The sequence below is a fragment of the Trichoderma breve genome, chromosome 4, assembly GCF_028502605.1.
Source record: "Trichoderma breve strain T069 chromosome 4, whole genome shotgun sequence".
In the NCBI taxonomy this organism is placed as follows: domain Eukaryota; kingdom Fungi; phylum Ascomycota; class Sordariomycetes; order Hypocreales; family Hypocreaceae; genus Trichoderma; species Trichoderma breve.
Genome location: NC_079235.1, coordinates 2,827,734 through 2,847,546, shown reverse-complemented (window position 1 = coordinate 2,847,546; position 19,813 = coordinate 2,827,734). Strand labels below are relative to the sequence as shown.

The window sequence follows — 19,813 nt, the reverse complement described above, 5'->3', positions numbered from 1 at the left end:
GTCAATTCATGCGGCAAATGCCGTCCCATCTTGTCCGGTCTCAAGAGGGATCATCGTCATCTAAGTTCTATCTGCACGTCCAGCATGTGTGTGTGGTTGTGTGCATCCATATGTATACTGTCCCCGCTCCTTTTCTTCTTCTTTTCAGCCTGTTGACCATAGTCATCTCACATTTATCCACGGTTCACACAAAATGTCTACCTATGTACGCGCCATAGTCGTTTGAACCGTATTCATATCTCATGTTTTCATCCACCAACTCTTCGTTATGTCATCATTTCACTCAGCCCGAGCGGCATTGTCGCCCTCCAGGTGGATTTCGGTAACTTCGTCTTCATCGTCGCCACTGGGGGGTCCCGTAGGCACCGTCAAAACATCCTCGTGGGCGTCCGCAGGAAATGATGCTTCTCCGTCCACAATTCCATTGGCAGAATCGGCCGATGTCATATGAGCATCGGCTTCAAACAAGTCTCCCTTAGAGCCGCTCCGCTCATCGCCAGATGAGTCGAATTGTGCGTCATCGCTGGCATACTCGGCGGCTGTAGATCCCTCTGCTCCACTGTTATCGAGCCCGCTAAAGCTCCAACTCTGTGTCATGTCGAGAGATTTTGGGCCGGCTGCTTGGAAGTTGCTTGAAGCACCCAAACCTTCGTCTTCGATGCTACGGATTGCCTCCTCATATGGTGGTAGAGTTCCGTCCTGGCTATCAGATAGAGACTTGATTGTGGTGTGAGTAACGCCAACCTTCAAAGGCGAGCCTCGGCCAAGACTGTCGTCGTCGGCAGATTCGCCTTCGTCATCGGCGCTCGTATCCGTATTGTACTTTTCAAAGATTTGAGCATATCGCGGACCGCCCAGGTGGCCGCTGGTCCGGCGACGGTAGAAAAGCAGATATGCTGCGCTCGTCACCACCGACGAAGGGTCGGAAACTGCTGAAACGGAAGAATCTAGTATCAAAAATTAGCCCTTGTCCATCTTTATTTTCTCGCTCGTAGAATCGCCCGAGACCCGAGACTTACCATTGTAATTATACCACCGCCCATCGACAAAGTTCTTCGCATACGCGGTGTAGTGACCTCCGCCCAGCCCTCCGTAGTGGTCATCAACGCCAATCAGGTCGTAAATCTCTTCCTTTCCATCTTCTTTTTGAATGACTCTTGAGGAGAGATCGAGTCCCTCAATGGGGAAGTCAACCAGAACATCCAATTTATCTCGTCGCCATCCAGAGCTACTGAAGCGCTTTAGGTGGCAAATCAAGTAGTCCGGTGTCTTCCAGAGGTCAAATTTCTTGCTGGCTCTTCGGTGTTCTTTGCATCGCGGGCAATACCACATGTCTTGCTCCGACAAAACCTCGGCTCTTTCAAACTCGTCCAAACACTCCTCTAGGGTGATGCCTCGGGACCTACGAGTTTGGCGCCGTCTCTGGTTGATCTTAAGGGCAGGGTCATTGACGGTTTCAAGATCGACAAAGGTCTTAGCTCCCTGACTTGCATCCTGCTTCTTGCCAGTGTAGCCAAACACCGTCTCCCAGCCCTCCTCAGTCCAATCCACTACAATGCCCTCTTGGAGTCGAATTAATGGACCGCCGTCAGCAACTGCTGGGGGCGTCGGCTCGGAATCGACGACTGGTGAGCGCTGCGCGTGCTTACCAGCCCGCATTTGCTTGTCGCGACGCTTGTTGCCCTTTTTACCGTATGTTTTATGATTCTTGAACTTCTTTCGTCCACCTGCGATCTTCTGAGCAGGTGGTCGGTTACCACGAGTTTGAGCCAATTGCTATATGCATCAACACCAGTCAGCAAATCCTCACTCAAGGGATTAATGAAAGGGGAATCCGATTAAAAGCTACGAAGATAAAGGTATGAGAGAAACTTACCCGGGCGCCGTGAGGCAAATCTTCTTCATCAGACTCGTCCGCCATGCGTGTCTGTACAGACTCCTGTTGAGGGCTCTCGTCCTCATTACTGCTTTCCTCGTTGCCAGAGGCGGTGCTGTTCCAGCTTTCGGGGCTTGCCTGGTCTTCGTCCTCCTTAATGAGTGGTTCTGGGATGCGATCCGCGAGTTTTGGAAGAGTTCTATTGTTATCAACGTTCGACCAACCGGTTGGAACAGGGCCATCTGCCGTGGCGGCAAAGTAGCTGAACTCAAAGAGGGTCTGGAGTTCCGGGTCAAGGAACTCGCCGGGTTGGACAAACTTGGGACGCTGAGTGTTGAACTGACGAAGAATCTGTGGCTGGTTAGGTAGAGGTAGCTCAGGAGGAGGCATGGCATTAGCAGTAGCCTGCGCGTCCTTCATGGTCACGTCGACCATGTCATCTTCTCCCTCGACAGATTTTGCTACAACCTTAGCGTCTGCAGAAGAGTCGGCGTCAGATGCAGTGGTGATGACCATGTCAGCCTCGGCTGCGTCTGAGCCTTCAGTGCTTGGCAGCTGGTTGAACTTTGACCAGGTCGAGAAGGTTGCCACTCTCTCCAATACCTTGCGCTTGATAATGTCATAGTTTGACGCTTCTTCCCTTGTCAAGATGATGAAGTGCGGCGGAGAGGTGCCTTCAGTCACTTTACTGGAGCTTTGTGGCCTTCGGTGGAGAACTGGCACCACCATTCTCTCATACCTGGGGTCATCCCATTCATCGGTGGTTTCAGGTGGAGTGTCGTCGAGATCCAACATTGAACGAGGCTTCTTTTGATAGCCCTTGGCGGGCCAGTTGGTAGGCACGGCCTCCAACTCGTGGAAGGTCGCAACATCGGAAGTGCCTATCTCCTCTGATATGTCTCCGCTGTTCTCGTAGATTTTGAAGAACTTATCCTTGAACTCTTCGGCCCCCATAAGACGATTCACCGGTACACCTGTGCGAATTGACAAGAAAGACTTGAGAGTCTCAATCGAGCTATGCTTGGACAGCTCAATCTCAAACTTGACGGGAACGTCATTAAGAGGGAAAAATGTAACAGTCTTGGCCCACATGTTCTCAACGGGCAAGGGTAGCGTCAAGTTGTTGAAGGGGTCGAATGTGATGCTAATTTTACTGCACACGGGACATTTGAGGGTCGACTTGTACATTCCAGTGAACAGATCGAAAATAACGGAATCGTCTCGTCTTTTGGTAATATCCCACACTTTGTCTGCCATCTCTTTGATTGCCGCTGGGTTGTTGATCATGTCATCTGTAGAATCTGGCTTCTCAATGTATGGCTTATTCTTGATGCGACTGAGGTCTTCCTGGAGGGCATCGAGAAGGAATCCGAGAAATTCCTGCGAGTCTTGCTGGCCCCAACCAGCAAAGGTGGATCGAACGCGGCCAACAGTGCTCTTAAAATCCCTAGGGACTACAGAGCCCCTGCCCTCGTCATAGATATCTTTCAACAGCCCGTTGTAGGCCATAGCGACTCTTCCGTTATAGCCTAGAGGATTGGTCTTGTTGAGTTCGGTAGAGAAAGTCCCTGTCATAAAATATTTGGACAATTCTTCTATGGCACGGAGGCACTGCAGCGCCGAGTTCATGTAGCAAGTGTTTCCAAGATTCTGCAAGCCCACAGCGCCAAGGCTTCGACCGTTTCTCTTCTTCTGCATCCTGCCACGAGTGGCGGGCCCATCTGATGAGCTGGGGCTGCTCCGGTTGCTCAAACTCTTGGACAGCGCGGTGTTATTGGTTCGCGTGGGAATTGCCTTTTCGAGTGACCGACTCGTGCAGGTGCTCACCCAGAGGTTCTTGTCAACCAATTCATCAACAACGAGGGTCTCATCGGTCACTAGGTCGAAGAGCTGAATCGAGGCGGAGCCATTGTAGTTGGGGTTTACGGTGTGATCTTCAAGGGCTGCTTGCCGTCTGGCATTCCGGACGCTGGCGAACGAAGGAACGTCAAGGAGCAAATGTGACCAGGAAGAATTTGCCGCGCCTTCCGCAGCTTGATCGCGACCAGGAGAATCGGGCGGCGTTGTTAGGGCAGCCGGAGGTTGGGCATTGCTCGTTCCGAGCTGCTCCGTGTTCACCACGAAAAGTCGAATCTTGCGGTCAGGTGGAATGCCGGCAAGCCGTTTAATATCCTTAATAAATGTCTGGGCATGATATTTGCGGCTTCTGGCCAGAGCCAGAGGAGGGGGATTCTCGGCTTTGAGGGACTGCTCGATTGGTAGCGGGCTGAGCTCAGACCACAGGCGATGCACACGGAAAATAGGGGGGTGAAGCTCAAAGACAACTTCGGTCGGGGACTGAGCATCGACAGCAGTATTGATAGCCGTTCGGACGATGGGTTTTTGCCCCTCTTCCATGCCATACCACTCCATGACCATACTCCAGGCATCTTCGGGGAAGAGCTCGAATGATTGTTGATCAAGACCAGGCTTGAGGCGAACGAAATCTTCACGGCCAGGCTCTTGAATGACTTGCTCTATGATATCCGAGTTGTCGACTGGGCCCAATGACACTTCGGCCGTGTCCGCCTTGCCCGAGCGTAATGACAAAGCTTTGTCAACCCATGTACGCGATACAAGGTAGGCTTTATCACCCTCCTTTGGCAGCTTTTCTGCTGAAGCTTTGAGTAGCATTTCAATTATCTTGACCTGCTCAATGAGTGGGGGAGGAGGGGCAGCTATAATGGGGAAAAAGGTAGGCGTTAGTAACCGTGCAACGTGGAGTATTTCCCTTCTCAAAAACAAATTTCATCGTTTTTGTGGGAAGTTTCTAGTTTAGAATACACCACAACTTACATTGAGCAGAAGAGGTATCGGTACCGTTGGTCAGCGGTTCTGAATCCGTGACTTCAACAACGTCAACGCTCATGGCGCGGGGCAGCTCCGCCGAGGGGTGGGAGGAGGATGCCATCTCCACGTCCCCGGTGCTGCTGGCAGCATCGATGTTCTTGTCCGGGATGGTTTCGGGATCCATGCTGGAGGCTCGTCGTTTTAGCGGAGAGGATGAACGTTGGGGCAGCTCAGCATCTCCGTTCATGATAGCCCTCTTGGAGATGAGGAACGGCGACTGGCTCCTGGCGTAGGCTTGCACGGAAGCGGCGTCGTCCCCTCCTCTTTCGCTGCTATCGATGGAAGTCTCGTGATAGAAGGACGCGCCGGGGGACGAGGCAACGGACGAGGCGTAGTCGGCAGAGACGAGAGACGAGTTGACGTGGGCTTGGGCCTGGGTCTGAAGGCGCGGGGGCACGCTGGAGGCAGTGATGGAGCCGGCACGGACGTAGAGCGGCGCTTCAAGCCCGGAGGCTATGGGCGTGGCGGAAAAGGAGAGGGCGGCGTCGTCGTCGGGCTCGCACGAGGGGATGGCGGTGTCTGGTGATGGAGAGGTCGGGTCGTCAAGATCGAGCGTCAAGGGACGGGCAAGCTTTCTCTTCTTTGAGGAAGACGTCTTGACAGTGAGCTGCCCGGGCAGCTCTGGGGGAAACGGGGAGAGCGAGTGGTCGAGGGAGGCGATGGGGAAGGCCTTGCATCTAGACACAGGACACAGCAGACCGTCGCCTTCGAGGGGTTGACAGAATCAGCCAGACAGAAGACTGGAAGCAGGGCCACCGGACATCGGGGCAGTGGAGGCGGGCGGCGTTGTTTCGTGCGAGTAGAGGCGGTGTTTGACGGGCTGTGTGGGGCGTCTTGTCAGCTATTTCTGGACTTTTTTCCCAGCGGCTCGAAGGGGCAAAGACGTCACAGCACAAGTACCGCCGGGGTATCTGCGAGTACAGTGCCGGGAGCAGCGCAAGGGCAGCTGGGCAGAGCAACGGCAGAACTGAACACAACAAATACTCCGGCGAATACTCGATGCAAATGTACCCGACCCGAGGCTTGATGCAACACAGCATGAGCTGGTGGATGCTGGACTGGGCATAGCGCAGTGTTCTTGTGCCGCGGTGCCTGACCTACCTGTGGGAGTGCCTGTAAATCCGTGGCCTGTGCCTGGCGAGAGGTGACAGACAGACAGCCAAAAAAAAGGATCAATACGTATGGGTACGTATGCCTGCGCGTGCCTGCAGGTTGTGCCGCTTTAGCAGGTGAATCAGGCCAAAAACAGAAACAAAAGGAGGGCGAAGGAATAATACCTAGAAGTGAATCGAAGAAGGAAGAGGGAAGAAAAAAAATTGAGCGAAGCGAAAGAGGAACAGCGGGATCTGGTTAGGGCCCCGTTTTGTACGTAACCCAGCCGCGAACCACTAGAGAGTGTTGGCCCAGCTGTGAATGCAAAAGATGATGGCAAGGGTATTGATGGATAAAAAGCAGAGGCACCGATGATGGGGAAGGTAGAAATTGAGTCAACGTCGCTGATGGTCTGGATGATTCCAGCTAAAATTTGTTGTGATTGTGGTTGTGGCAGCCTACAGATACATGTCACAATACTCGAAGCCGCCAGAACGAAGCAAAAAAGACAAAACACATGGAATTCATACTAGTAAAAAAATAAAACCAAGCCACATCAACTTTTCACTGGTCTATCTACCTAAGATACCTTAAGGTGCTCCCTTTCACTAACTTTGAAAAAAATCCATAAGAGAGCACCGAAAAAAAGAGGGCTGTAATCCGGACTGTATTACTTGTGTGCCTGTACTTTTTAGCTGCAGACAGGGCGAGACAAATCCCCACACTCGTCCAACAGCCGCCCACTAAACGACCCAGGCAAGGGTTCAAGTGAATCCATAATTCATCAGCCGGCATGGCCAGCGCACAGAGCCAGCAGGGCGCCTGAATTCTCAACTGCCGTGGCGGATATATCACGGCTGGTACATTTGTGTGTAGACTCCGGTACATGCTCTATCTGGAATCTTCAAGTTGTTCTCTGGGAATGGTGGCAAACGCTTTCGGAATCTTCTATTTGTAATTGATTGACTTCGCCCATTTATCATCGAGGAACTAGGTACCGATGAATTACGAATCGATATAGTATTCAAGTACGAAAAGACACATTACCATCGTCAATCAGGAGAGGCGGACGAAAAGTAGATTATACGAGAATGGATGCCGCAAGCACATGGCAATTTTTGCGAACATTCAGGCATCCGTTGTCACACGCACATGGCGTCGTTCCTCTTGCTTTTCAAGCCTCCTTGCATCAAACATTGGTACTTGTATCTTAAACTTTATAGGGCTGTCATGTTACTTTTTACCTGGTAATACGAGGCTTCTGTAAACTACTAGGTACCTACATAATTTCCAGGTTACCTTAGTAATTAGCAGTTCCAGTGACGCCAACACTGTGGCGGTTGCTGGCGTCTGCCGGATTCAGGGAGAGACGGTTCGATGCGCCGGCCTGCAGAGATTTTCAGGTCTCTGTACTAGACACACGGCGTATCCGTGCCTAGCCTGACTGGCTTGGAACTTGGTCATCAAATAGCTGAGTGAGATGTCAGGGAAACTCTGAATTGTCTAATATGCCCGATACGAGTACTTGAGGCCCTTCTAGGATATCCTGACTCTTTCTAAGAGCCTTGTTACGAGCATGAGCACAGTGAAAAAGAGGTAGTCTTAACCGGTGATTTTCTAGCAATACAAGTTCTGTACAACAACCTCCTCTTCCGTACAAGAAGTCGAGTCTACTACCTATATAGTTGTCTTTTTTACCAAACGAGGCGAGTGTCCAGGCAAACCCAGTAAGTGGCTATCTAAGGCATCCTTGGGCAAAACAGCAACTCAAGCAACAACAACCTCAAAATCCGCCGCTCTTCTTTCTCGTGTCCCAGACCCCTAAAACAGGAGAAGGAGGGAGAGATGTAGAAAAGCTCTAAAATATGTACTTGTAGTTAATGCCCCGTCCACCTCTCCCCAAGGAAATCCCCTTTGCTTGTGCAGCATCAAACATCTATCAGGTTTCCTTTTCCTTATTTGTTTTGAATAATTGGAAAATCATCGTAATTCATCAAAATGCCGCGGTGTTTCAAAGCTTTGAATCGGCCTCTTCGAACTCGGTAAGCTCCTTAACGGGGCGAGCACCAGAGCTTGCCTGAAGACCAGCCTTGTACTGTCGGCCGTCGGTAATCTCTATTGCCGCATCTATGGCCGCTTCGACATCGCTATCTGTTCCCTCAACTTCAGGAGCGGTTTGAGGTAGTCCGAGCTCCTTGGCCTTGGAGAGGAGAGATGCGCGTTTATCATCGGGAACTGATTGTTCCGCCTTGAGATGTCCTTCCAATGAGTCGAGGCTCGCTCGGCTCTCTTTGGGAATATCTTCCAGTCCCAAGTTCTTCAGGAGGTCCACAAGCTTCAAATCCAGTTCGTTAGACCCCCGAGCATACAAGTGAACCGAAAGACGGGCTCGACTGCTAGAAGATGGGCTAAAGTATTTGTCAAAGAAGCTCAGCATTTCAGCCTTTGTAAGCGGCTTCACGTGGGCAGCATCTTCTTGAGCTATAGGTTATAACACGTTAGTATCTCGCGCATATTGTTAGGGTCAATCATGTCGCTTACCTTGCTCAAAGTCGTAATATTCGCTAGATATTTGGGCCCAATGTCTTGAAGTCTCTTGGTCGAGATTACGCAGCTTTTCAAGTCTCTTGATGACCAAGCTTCGCTTGTGGCCCTCAAACTCGGTATCCGTCATTTTCTGGAGAGTCTCTCCAAAGCGGACCAAAAAGGCCTCGATACGCCTGTCCAGGTAATCAGGAGTCCTCTCGCTCTGAATCAGGAAGCGGAAGCCGCAGGTGGTGGAAAAATTGCGGATGCTGGCAAAGACAATATATCCAAGCTGCTCTTTCGTCCTGAGCTGGTCGAATGCGGGCTCGTGCATCATCTGATCAATAAGAAGAGTCTTGGCGCGAAGCACTCGGTCACCCCTATCGCCCACGTACAGCCATGTTTCAACGCAGTGGTTGACGTTTGCGGGGTCTTTCAGCGTCTTCTTGTAGACGTAGTTTGACCCAGGGGGTAAGATGAGTGAACGAATGATGGGCCACTGAGACTTGGGCAAGACGCGGGCCTTCAGAGTAGACTCAATCATGTCGGTTAGTTTCAGAGCCTCACTCTTGTACATGTTTCCGTGTACGTAGACCTCGACGTGCATCTGGGCCAACATTTGCTTCTGAAACTGTCGAACGTCATCTGCAGTGACATCTCGCAGTTCCACGGCAAGCTCCTCTACCAGGTAGTCACCTTCTGCGTTGAGCCAAGATGTGTAATCTCCCACTTGCTGATACGAAGATTGAAGCTGCCAGTTGTCGTAACCGCGGGTAAGACGTTCCTTGACAATGGCGAAGCGAGCATCCTTGATGGTAATGTCTCTCAGGGTCGCGGCGACATGCTCAAGAAGAAGCGGAAGCTTATCGTTGTATCCCGAAATGTCGAGGAACAAGCCTCGAGAATCCATTGACACCGTGTACTCAAGTCCTGCAAGTTCTGCGTCATACGAGTATTCCTCCAATGCATCTCTCACCAACTCCGTAAACAGTCTAGCCTTGACGCTGCTCTGGGCAGAGGCGTAAATGATGGGATTCTTCAGGCTCACAATGACATTTGCCTTGGGAACCCAGAAGGTGTCATCCTTCTTCCACCAGGTGCGAGCCTCTGCATCATTTCGCAGGATCCGAGGAGACAATGCAGGCTCTGATACCTCCTTCTTCTCCACCTCGAGCTTGCTGGGAATGAAGTTGTTCTTGTGAGGTAAGTGTAGCTCTGGCAGTCGCTTCTGGCTGGGAGTGGCCATGGCACGCCTCCAATCATCCATCAGATCCGCAGGAATCTGCTCGCATGAATACTCTGTACCATACCACTTCTCCTTCTGGTCCCAAGTGCCCGGGAAAGTGCGTGACACCACTGAAAGACGAAGATTGTCTGGCTGAATCTTGGATAGAACCTGCTCGATAAGCCTCGAGTCAAATGCTCGTAGGCGGCTGTGGGCACTCAATAGCCACTCTCGCGGCAAGGGCTTTTGCATCACAGAACTGACTCTGCTAGTGAACCGGCTGGCAGGAGTCTTTTGTCTGAATTTGAAATCTACATCGGCCATGCCCTTTTGCTCCTGGAATATCCATTCTTGAGGGGGAGCTTCGCGAAGGAGAGCAATGTACTGGAAAAAGATGTTGATGATTTGGGGATATACTTTAAGGCCCTATAGTATCAAGTTGTTAGAGAGGTTATCAATCGCTCAGAGCAAGGAGCTAGGCTTACTTCTTCCGTCAATCGGATCTGGACTTCAAAGACACCTGGTGTGCCAGGGCAGATGGGGTAAGCGCCGGCAGATAGGCTATTGGCCCAGCCCTTGTTTTTGATATATGACATGATACTGCCGGGTCCCTCATGGCCAATGAGGTGAGAGCAATATCGACTAGGTTGAGATTCGTACAGGTACTCCTCGTCAATGAAGGGGAAGCAGAGGTTTAGCTCTCTGGTATCCATGACTGGCTTAGCGAACCATTGGATGCCAATATCGCTCGGTCGGAAAGGGAGCTCGTCTGTCCATCTGTTGGGGGCTAGATTTTTGTTGGCAATGCCGGAGAAGAACTCGACAGTCCATTTCTGGAGTACATCGAGAGGCTCTCGGCCCAAAATGACAAGCTTCATGCGATTGGCAGAGTAGTGCTTGGCATGAAACTCAATGAACTTGTCTCTGACATTGATCCCACTGGCTTCAGGGAGAGTCTTGAGCACCTCTAGATTGCCAGTGGAGAAGTGGCAGTAAGGGTGCTTCGGATTTGACAGAGACTTGTCGAGCTGGTGCAGGCGCCAGGTGTCATTCTGCAGATTCTTCTTGTTTTCCGAGTCAACAGCTTTAAGTTCCCTGTCCAAGGTGCTGGACAAAAAGAGCGGCTCTATGAAGAACTGCGCAAAGCGATCGAGGGCCTCACGGAGTGGTGAGGGGTTGGTATCTGACGGGTCTTGGTCGTTGGCCGGCTTGGCCGCGACGTCGAAGTAGTAGTTGGTCGAAGTGGCGGCTGTATACGCATTGGAGCTGCCAGAGTTGGCAGAGAGATACTGGCTGTACTCATTTTCGATAGGGAACTTTTTCGTGCCCATGAACAAAAGCTACAACGGCTCCAGTGTTAGCCCACAAGTGTTGGCTCGCAAGAAGCACAATTGGTAAGATACGGCAATTGCAGTGTAGGAGTAGGAACCAAAAGAACCCAATCAAGTCCAAAAGAAAGCAACAAGAACAGGAGACGCGACTTACATGCTCAACCGCGTGTGCCATGCCCGGCATTCCATCCTCGTCGCTGAAGTTGCCCACATTGACATCAAGAGCGGCGCTGGCTTTGTCCGTCTCAGGGTCGTGAACCAGCAGAGCCTCGAGCTCGTTTTCCAGCCGCACCACGCGGTAATCGCGGTCATCCAGCGAGGGCTTCTCGAGGCTGTCGCTCAGGACAACGACCGGCGATTGGCGACTGGGGGCTTGGGCCTCAGCCTTGACCGGCGCCGGCACACGCTGCATTGCGGGGGTTTGTGTTGGTGAGGCGTGCGGATAACAAAGAGTCCAGTGTCCAATGTCCAGTGCCAAAAGATCAACAGACGCGGCAGCAATGAATAGGTGCCGACAAGCCTCGGAAAGGAGAGAGAGGATGTTCAGCCCAGGGAACTAAAAGGATCGTATGGGTGATTGGTTTTGGAGGTGGCGGCTGTAGGCTGACTGATCGAAGACCCGTTGCGGTGTGAGGCTCGTAGTTTGCTAGTGGGGGTGCGCCACCCAGGTTTAGGTGCCGGACGGTTTCGACAAAAAGAGGATCGGGAAAATCACCGAAATGGAGCTGACTGCAGTGGGTTAGAGGTTTGTGTTTCAGCGGGTGTTTCTCAGGATCGAGATTGGTGGGAATGCAACGAGAAAAGAGGGTGATGAACAAGAAGAAGAGGAAATGGTACTGTAGGAGTAATGGCAGCAAGAGAAGGAGAAATAAGAGGGTTGTAGAAGGGACAAAGGTCTTCGGCAAAAGTTGGACCAGTACATGTAATCAGTCTTATATAGCGGACGCAGCTGCTTCAACAAGTCCTGCATATACACAGTACCGAGGCATTGGTAGCGTGGGCTTTGTGAGATGGCAAGAGTTGTTACGTTGATTGCGTACTTTGTCAGATGCCTGGAACACCCTGTCCGAAGCGGGCTGCTGAGAAGCTGTTGTTGCTTATTTGCTTGCTTACACGATCTGAGGGTGAAAGAAGCTCCCCTTTCAAGCTCGTTCCTCACAGTCCCCCTTTGAGACTTCCATAAGACGGAAGCGGACGAAAGATTATTTATACCTGGAGGATTTGCTTCCCTTTGGATCGCCCAACTAACCGTGCTACATACATTTCTTTGTGGAAGCTCATCTCATCGACTGGTCATTGTACATGGTGTTTACAACTTCACACACTGCGCAACTTGCCACCGGTTGTAACGGGCTATTAGGGGACCAGCGTGCAATAATCATGCATGTCTTTTGCCGCCTTCATATTCCCCAGGCAAAGATGCTCTTCCTTGCTTCCCAGCACGGAGTAGCTGGTCCTAAGATGAAGCCAAGGGAAACTAAAATGTTGCCATTATGTACAAGGTGGCATTTCTGGACGACAAATCATGGGGCCAGCAGGTCGAATGCCGCCGTTGTTTGTTGGGATTGTGCTTCGGGATGTGGTGACACAACTGTCATTGGCTCCGCAGGGTCAGTCCCAGTAGTCTATGATGCACAGCAAAGGAGACGTGAAAAGCCAAAGCTTTTGTGATCCTGCAAGGGGTGTGGGGAGCAAGATGGCGCGCTCCCCGTCTCGTTTCCACCGTCTTGGATGCGGATTCGCAGTGGGTATGATTCTCTCCCAAAGCTCCCACTAGTCGTTCAGCGGTGGGCTTTGTCCTGGTCGTACTCGGAGCAGGGATTGCCGTTGGTCTCAGCGTGAACTTGTGCCTGATAACTTCCTGGTGATGGGCAAACATTTTGCTCAGACGTCCCACGGCATGATAACAGCGGGGGGCTGTCCAACCACAGAGCGTTGAGTAGACGCCGAGGATTCCCTCGGCAGGTCGCTCACAGCCTCCCAAGTACGAGTACGGGTATGTCTGCTTGGACTCCGTGAAGAGGGGCGCGCTAAACACAGAGGTCAGGGTTGCGATCTGATCTGCTTACTTGGGTCAGTGAGCTTAGGCCACGGCCATGCATAAGGCAAAGAGATGGCTATTTGACACGTCAACGATCCTATGGGCTGCGAGGGTGCCACCGGCCCATCAGGGTTGTCAAACCGAGCCATGGCCATCGTAAGAGATTCTCTGATCAACGCGGGTTTCGTCTGTTGTGCCCGCAGCTCCACAGCCAGCGGGCAATGCTTGGAAGGAAAGCCGAGTCAAGGGCTCATGTGCCATATCCACTGGCACAGAGTCTAGGAGCTTTCCGTGACATTTGATCGTGTGCTCGCTCGCTTCTTGGTTGCGGCACAGTAACACCGTCGAGCTTTGACACACGGGTGATTGAAGCCTGAGCAAGCTAAAGACGATCTATTGCTCATTAGCACTATTGGCTTCGCCTCCTGGACAAGCGACCTAGCTAGGTGCTGCTGTGATGTCCGAATCCGCTCTTCCATGGCTCTTGGTCCATAGCGGGGAAGTGGGAGGAGGATATTACTAAATACTGGCCGTCAGTTGGACCTGGGGTCGCGCGAATGCAATCCGTATGCATGTAATATGTACGCAACCCTCCTGCGGGCGTCTTTGTGGTCCGATTTGACCCTCGAAGTAGGTGACTGCGTACGGCAAGGTTGCTAACAGTGCTAACCTGGTGGATTCATCCTTCACAACAGACTGCCAACGAAGGATCGTGGACCCCGCAAATGGCTTTGAAGATCACACATTCGCGCTGCAAAGCGCATCAAGGCCGTATAAGATAGGGTGCTGAGTCTCCCTTGTGTGACGACCTCGCATAAGCCAGGTCCCGTTCCGTGTATCGGCAGTGCTTATCCAGACCTGATCGCAAAGTGTTGTTCGGTAGTCTCAAGAAAGCGAAGGGAATGGCTGTTTGCCATCCCTATGTCAACCTGAAGTGATATAACGCAGCACTTATAAGTATCTCTTACTCACTTCCATTATCATATCAGATGCTAGAAGAAGATAGCGATAGATAGCAGCAGATACTCGAAGAAGGTAGCGGTAGCAGCTGGAGCTTAGGATTACCACTCAAAGAGTAAGGTGCATGATCTTACTATGACCCTTGAGCTGCAGGTAGCCGCCGGAGCGTTGAATGAGTAGCCATTGACTTTCAGTCAATTGCCAACTTACGGCCAATATCTCTCTATGCTAGAGTTCAGTGACACCAAGACCGGATATAGCGTGCCATTTGCAATGCGTCAGCCAGGGAATCGGACTCTTCAATGCGTGTAGACTTACCTTGTTCCATTGCCAAGGCTTACTGAGAGCTCTACATGTATTCTTGCGGATATGGGAGGCTGTAGTATTGTAATTGGCATTTATTACTGGTGAATGATTAAAAAAAGGCCGCGACGAGCAGTAATGAGAGATTTCATTAATTACTCATCGTTCTCGTATTGTGATATGCATGCATGTAGGTATGTGATAAAGGAAATGGTGTCTCCGCCCCGCGATTGGATTGTAAGGATCTTATATTCCACCAAGATTGCATGGGGATTGCGATAACACGGGAGAAGTGGTGCCTCCTGCAGACCAGCTCCAGCATCATACCCATGCCCGCAGTAGCATTGCCTTCTGCTATAATCAGAATGTGAGATACGGAAGAGAGCGAAATGGGATATAGCATATGCACCTGAACTTCACTATGATTATCTACGAATGGATATAATATTATATGTTTTATCTTGATAAGCAATATGATTTATGCTGTACGGGCGAGAAGCTGCCCATGGCTGAATTTGTGTATTGTTTGGCTGCCGCATCCATATGGCGGCGTTGTGTCTGTTCGACAGACCAGAGCTTCTAATATGAAGGAATAAATGAAAAGATGCCAGCTAACTGAAGCAAGCATTTGTCTATGAGCTGTTCGGGTATAAATCAGAGAGGCTCGCCTCTGCACTCATGAAAATTACGTATCCCAATGGGGACAGAATGCGTATAAGCAATAAATGGGAACACGACCGTTCTCACTAATCTGGGGCCAAAAGGACAGGATTGTTCGTCATCTCCTGGAAGCTCCCTTGGGACAATTGGCTGCTTTGTGCCCAGGCTGTTTGCAGACATAGCAGTTGATTGAAGCCTGGCTGCCACCGCCGCCACCGCCGCCAGCAGATATAGAAGAGATGTTGTTCAATCGAACCTCCTTCTTCTTTCGCTTCTCACGGAAGTCTTTGGCCTTTTTAGATTCATCGCTGAATCGAGGTCTTGACCGCGACTGAGAACGACTTGAGCTGTCTCCAGTATCTAAACGTCTACTCTTGCGCTTCGGGGCTGAATCGTCATCGTCGTCTTCATCGTCACTAGATGATTCTTCATCTGGCCGCTCGTCTTTGCTAGCGCTAGGCTTCTGTTAAATGTCAGCCAAGGGACAACTTATACTCTAGGCTGCGATGGAGAGGCTTGGACATGCCTGATTCTCGGCTACCTTGGGTTTCCGCGTCGAGGTCCGTCCACTCTGAGGAGCGTCTTCGCCGCCAGACTCGTTAGATGAATCGATGTCTCCATAACCGACATAAACGACATTTAGAGAGGGTTCTGAAGGTCGGCCAGCATTCAATTTATCCAATTTTGTGTTCAAAACCCAATGCGCGCCGGTCGCAGTGTGTTGGGCCAGCGCTGCCTGTCGTTTTGCCTCCTGGTCTTCGAGAGCTGCTTTAATTGATGCCTGATCTATCAACGCGCTAACTCGTTCTTCCGCAGCCGTGGTCGCTGAATGTCTAAGCTTTCGTTTTTTGGAGTTCTGGGAGCTGTCGTCTGATTGTTGTGGCGAAGATGAAGCCGACGCAACAGCTCGTTGCATGAACTTCATCGTTAGGAGCCTCGAAGAGACTCCTTTGGGTGTTTCTGAAGCCATCTTCGTGAAGAAGCCCTCTGGCAAATGTCCAAAACTCGGTGACCAGTTATGCTTCTTTTTGCGAAGCGGGTCGTGTTGCAGATAATCTGCCTCTGTTGAATTTGCAGTTTTTGAAAATGTCCAACAGAGCCAAAGGGAAAAAAAAGTTACTGCTGGGTACCTTAGCTTGTCGCGATGCGTGCGCCTGCAGAAAGCAGCTGCCGATCTCGGACAATATTTGTTCCGGTGTTCGTTCAACCCACCTCCAGATCCAACCTCAACTCAAGGCAATTGCTGCTCGGCTTTGAGTCCAGATCACACAATCTCATCGCAAACGTCGCAGCCATGGCCTCGTCCCAATTGCGAGCGGTTCAAGCGCTGACGCGCAACCTGCGCGCATCGAGCCGATCATTCGCCACCTCCGCCCGCCGACTCGAGGCATCTGCGCCTGTTACTGGCACGAGCGAAACGGCCGCTGTCCTCGAGACCGATTCGAAAGCCATCAGCCAGGCCCCCAACCGTGGTGCTATCTGGTCTCGAAGCCAGAAGCCTCGATCAACGGCCATGACCGGTCCTCGATTCGAACAGACTGATTTCGCCCTTCAGGTACAAGCGTCGAGTGGTATTTGCTGTGTGAGGCCAGAGTATTGATGTGATTGCAGCCTCAACCCTATTCAGCTATGGAATTGGTGCACAAGGTGCCTGTTACATGGACTCACGACAAGATTGTATCGTGCGACGGCGGCGGCGGCCCTGCTGGTCACCCAAGGATCTTCATCAACACCGACAAGCCCGAAATTGCCTCCTGCAACTACTGCGGCACCCCCTACGTACGCCCGACTGCTCAATATGAATCAATAGGACATTGGAGAAAAGCTAACAACAAAATAGGCCAACGAGCACCACCGAAAACACCTCGAATCCCTACCCGAGACTTCCTACCCCCTAAAATAGACTTCTTCAGCAAGGCGGGAATCTGGGTTATTGAGCTGCTGGGCATAGACAGGCCTTGGGTCGGTTCACAAGATATTTTGTACTAGTCATGAAGAGTTTAAATGAAGAAAAATAAGAAGCCATCATATTGTACATAAAACCAGGGGGTGTGAAGTTGTTCTACTTACACATTGAGTCTACTGCAATGTAATGGATTGTGTGAGCTGTAACTCATGCAATTGTAGTGATGCTTATTTATGCTTGCCTCTCACATTCCGCCATTAAGTTAATTTCAATTACTACATTATCTTCTCCTAATGCAATTACTCCTTGAGGATGCACGCCAGACGATGTCACAAAGTCCGTCCAGTTTCTGTACTTTGTACACACACTCACCCAAAAACCACTAACCCCACTAAAGCGGCGAGGTAGCAGCTTCAAAGTCTCCACCTCACACATCATCGAAACCTCAGAATGCCTCAGCGTCTCGACGACATCACAACCATTTTCCTTATTTTACTGTTTATGATATCTTTGTTTCCTAACGCATTTCACTATATTTGGACTCTTCCTCTTAGCTACATCTTCTTAACACCGCCCTTACCACCTTTAGATTCCATCGCCACCATGACCTGGTTCCAGAAGCAAATCGCACTGCCGGCCAAGTCGCGCGGCTCTTATCTCATCACGGATCAGATTGTTTCCGCGCTGCCTGAGATTCAGGAATACAAAGTTGGCTTGTTGAATCTGTTTGTTCAGCATACGAGCTGTGCTCTTAGCTTGAATGAGAACTGTGCGTTCTTTTCTTTTGGCTTTCTTTTTCGTCCAGCTCTATAGCTATCTGAATGATAAGATGATTGCGTGCAAAGTCTGACATGATGGACTTTTAGGGGACGAGGATGTTAGAGCAGACATGAGTGACGCTCTTGATCGTATTGCGCCAGAAGCTGGTGCCAAGGGAGAGGCTCTGTATCGCCATGAGTAAGTAGCATCGATATTGGCTTCATGAGATTTTGCACTAATACCGTCACGAACAGTGCTGAAGGCCCGGACGACATGCCAGTGAGTCTCAGCCATAAATAAATAGACAACAAGTCAAAGATCTAACCTCGCATAGGCTCACATCAAATCAGCCCTCATCGGCGCCAGCGTCACTATCCCAATCAGGGACGGCAGACTAGTAAGTTGACACGGCTGCGCCTTCGTTTCCCGTAGCATGCCCAACTAACATTCCTACAAGGCCACTGGAACATGGCAAGGAATCTGGTACCTGGAGTTTAGGACAAGCAAACATCGCCGTAACATAATAGCCACCATTCAGGGAGATAAGGGAGAAAAGGCATAAAAAGAGTCTATGACATTGATTCGGAGGTCTGTATGGAAATAGACAGCCAGTAATCTTTGAAGATTGCACAATTTTACCTATACGCCAAACACCATCGCAATGTTTTTTCCAACATATCAGTCACCTTAATTAATGTGTCCCATTTTCCTCAACCATATCCGTATCGTCGCCAGCCAAGACCTTGGGCTTGGGCACATATCCGTCGGGGGCACCTGCGCCGGGGGTTGCGGCAACAACATCTCCATTCTCATCGACGAACTCAAAGTTGTATCGGCTGAGAAGGTGTGGAATGGCAGACAGCTGCGGTCCGTATCTAGCGGTGTTGTCGTAGAGTTCGAATAAGGGGACGGCGAGAAGCTTCATGTTCTTGGGCACGCTGAGCACCTCTTTACGAAGGGGGGAACGATATTAGTATGTGTGACAACCTGCTTGGAAATGGATGAGACCTACTGCTCTTGGGTAGCTGAATAAAGTAAAACTTCTTGCACTCCTTGGGCCGTGTAACGTGCGCAGGGATGAACGGATACATGAAGGTCTCAAAGTTTGGTCTCCAAAACTGCGCCAGACACTCGCCAACCTCCCAGTCACCGGCCTCCTCGCCTTCGCCCAATCGGCCTACCGGCGCAAGCCTCTCATCCAGCCGAGCTTTGAACCCTTCCACCTCGTCATCTTCCGGCCGCAGGTAGTCTCCAGGGAGCTTGAAGAACGCGTTGGCGATCTGCAGCATCAGGATATGGGGGTGGTTGTGCTCGTGGCACACCAGGATGCCTTCACAGGTGCGGCGCATGCCATGTTCACTAAAGTGCTCTTCTAGGCGCTTCAGGCGGGCAATTACAGATGGATCCTCCTCTGGCTGTGTCTCCTTGACACCGAATGTGTAGTTGGATAGCGGATACAGCGTTACCTTCTCGGGCTGTTTGGCATTGAACGGCAGCGGGATGATGGGCGGAGACCCCGACTGGAGGGCCGAGGTTGGAATGGTTGACATTCTGGGAATATCGTCGCAATGGGGTGAAAGAGTGTGAGATAATCCCGCGGCCGTCGGATTCCCTCGATGGGATTCGGTCAAAAGTTGTTGATGGCCAAAGGGGACATTTGCGAGAGCGAGCACGCGCAGCCGATACGGCCCACAACGAGCGAGGCTATGGGCAGAATTTCGGCACCCATGTCAGGGTTATCCAAAACAGGGAAAGCGGTGTAAGCTATTGGCAGGCAAGCTGAGCACCAGCCACAACCCCAGAGCAACTGGAGATACGAGGCATTGTCATGTGCCAGCTGCCGTGTGCTATCAAGTGCTCAACTCTGTATTTCCAATCATTACAGGGCATCTAGAGGCCTAGGGGCAATTAGCATGATGGGTTCCAGCACCTGAAGGCACCTGAATAGCTGACGGAGCTGCCGAGGGCGACGATCAGCATTGAACCCACAGGGGTCCCTCAGGTACAGCGATCGCCGGCCCTCAGCCACAAAGACACCTCGACCTCGAGTCCAGATCCGTGAGGCTGCAAACGGCTAAGTAGGTAAATCCCACCATTGTTGCATCCGTTCACATGTAAACACTGAATGGAGATTTTTGCTATTATTAGATTTATTCAGGAACATGCCGTATCTACTTCGTACTCCGTAAACCTAATTCTCATTCCTCAAAGCTGATGGCGCAAAGTGAGCCACCGTACTTGTCCA

At 51.0% G+C, this 19,813-nt stretch overlaps 6 protein-coding genes across 6 annotated transcripts; 2 read left to right on the top strand and 4 right to left on the bottom strand.

The window, feature by feature from the left end:
- Positions 1 to 279: 279 nt before the first annotated feature.
- T069G_07119 (ubiquitin carboxyl-terminal hydrolase domain-containing protein) lies at positions 280 to 5,528 on the bottom strand (the record flags this gene model as incomplete). Its single annotated transcript, XM_056174329.1, has 5 exons — positions 280 to 947; positions 1,020 to 1,776; positions 1,877 to 4,593; positions 4,712 to 5,442; positions 5,500 to 5,528. The coding sequence occupies 5 exons, from the start codon at positions 5,526 to 5,528 to the stop codon at positions 280 to 282; spliced, it is 4,902 nt and encodes a 1,633-aa protein (XP_056027908.1).
- Positions 5,529 to 7,868: 2,340 nt separating this feature from the next.
- T069G_07118 (peptidase M16) lies at positions 7,869 to 11,351 on the bottom strand (the record flags this gene model as incomplete). The annotated part of the gene is made up of 4 exons (XM_056174328.1): positions 7,869 to 8,338; positions 8,399 to 10,034; positions 10,094 to 10,948; positions 11,094 to 11,351. 4 exons carry the CDS (start codon positions 11,349 to 11,351, stop codon positions 7,869 to 7,871), a joined length of 3,219 nt encoding a protein of 1,072 aa, XP_056027907.1.
- A 3,670-nt stretch (positions 11,352 to 15,021) lies between these two features.
- Positions 15,022 to 15,828, bottom strand: T069G_07117 (uncharacterized protein; the record flags this gene model as incomplete). The annotated part of the gene is made up of 2 exons (XM_056174327.1): positions 15,022 to 15,366; positions 15,445 to 15,828. 2 exons carry the CDS (start codon positions 15,826 to 15,828, stop codon positions 15,022 to 15,024), a joined length of 729 nt encoding a protein of 242 aa, XP_056027906.1.
- Positions 15,829 to 16,197: 369 nt separating this feature from the next.
- T069G_07116 (zinc-finger domain-containing protein) lies at positions 16,198 to 16,806 on the top strand (the record flags this gene model as incomplete). Its single annotated transcript, XM_056174326.1, has 3 exons — positions 16,198 to 16,458; positions 16,515 to 16,682; positions 16,744 to 16,806. 3 exons carry the CDS (start codon positions 16,198 to 16,200, stop codon positions 16,804 to 16,806), a joined length of 492 nt encoding a protein of 163 aa, XP_056027905.1.
- A 606-nt stretch (positions 16,807 to 17,412) lies between these two features.
- Positions 17,413 to 18,130, top strand: T069G_07115 (uncharacterized protein; the record flags this gene model as incomplete). Its single annotated transcript, XM_056174325.1, has 5 exons — positions 17,413 to 17,578; positions 17,676 to 17,766; positions 17,823 to 17,847; positions 17,903 to 17,965; positions 18,026 to 18,130. The coding sequence occupies 5 exons, from the start codon at positions 17,413 to 17,415 to the stop codon at positions 18,128 to 18,130; spliced, it is 450 nt and encodes a 149-aa protein (XP_056027904.1).
- Positions 18,131 to 18,259: 129 nt separating this feature from the next.
- T069G_07114 (nucleotide hydrolase domain-containing protein) lies at positions 18,260 to 19,118 on the bottom strand (the record flags this gene model as incomplete). Its single annotated transcript, XM_056174324.1, has 3 exons — positions 18,260 to 18,516; positions 18,581 to 18,848; positions 18,891 to 19,118. The coding sequence occupies 3 exons, from the start codon at positions 19,116 to 19,118 to the stop codon at positions 18,260 to 18,262; spliced, it is 753 nt and encodes a 250-aa protein (XP_056027903.1).
- Positions 19,119 to 19,813: the final 695 nt, after the last annotated feature.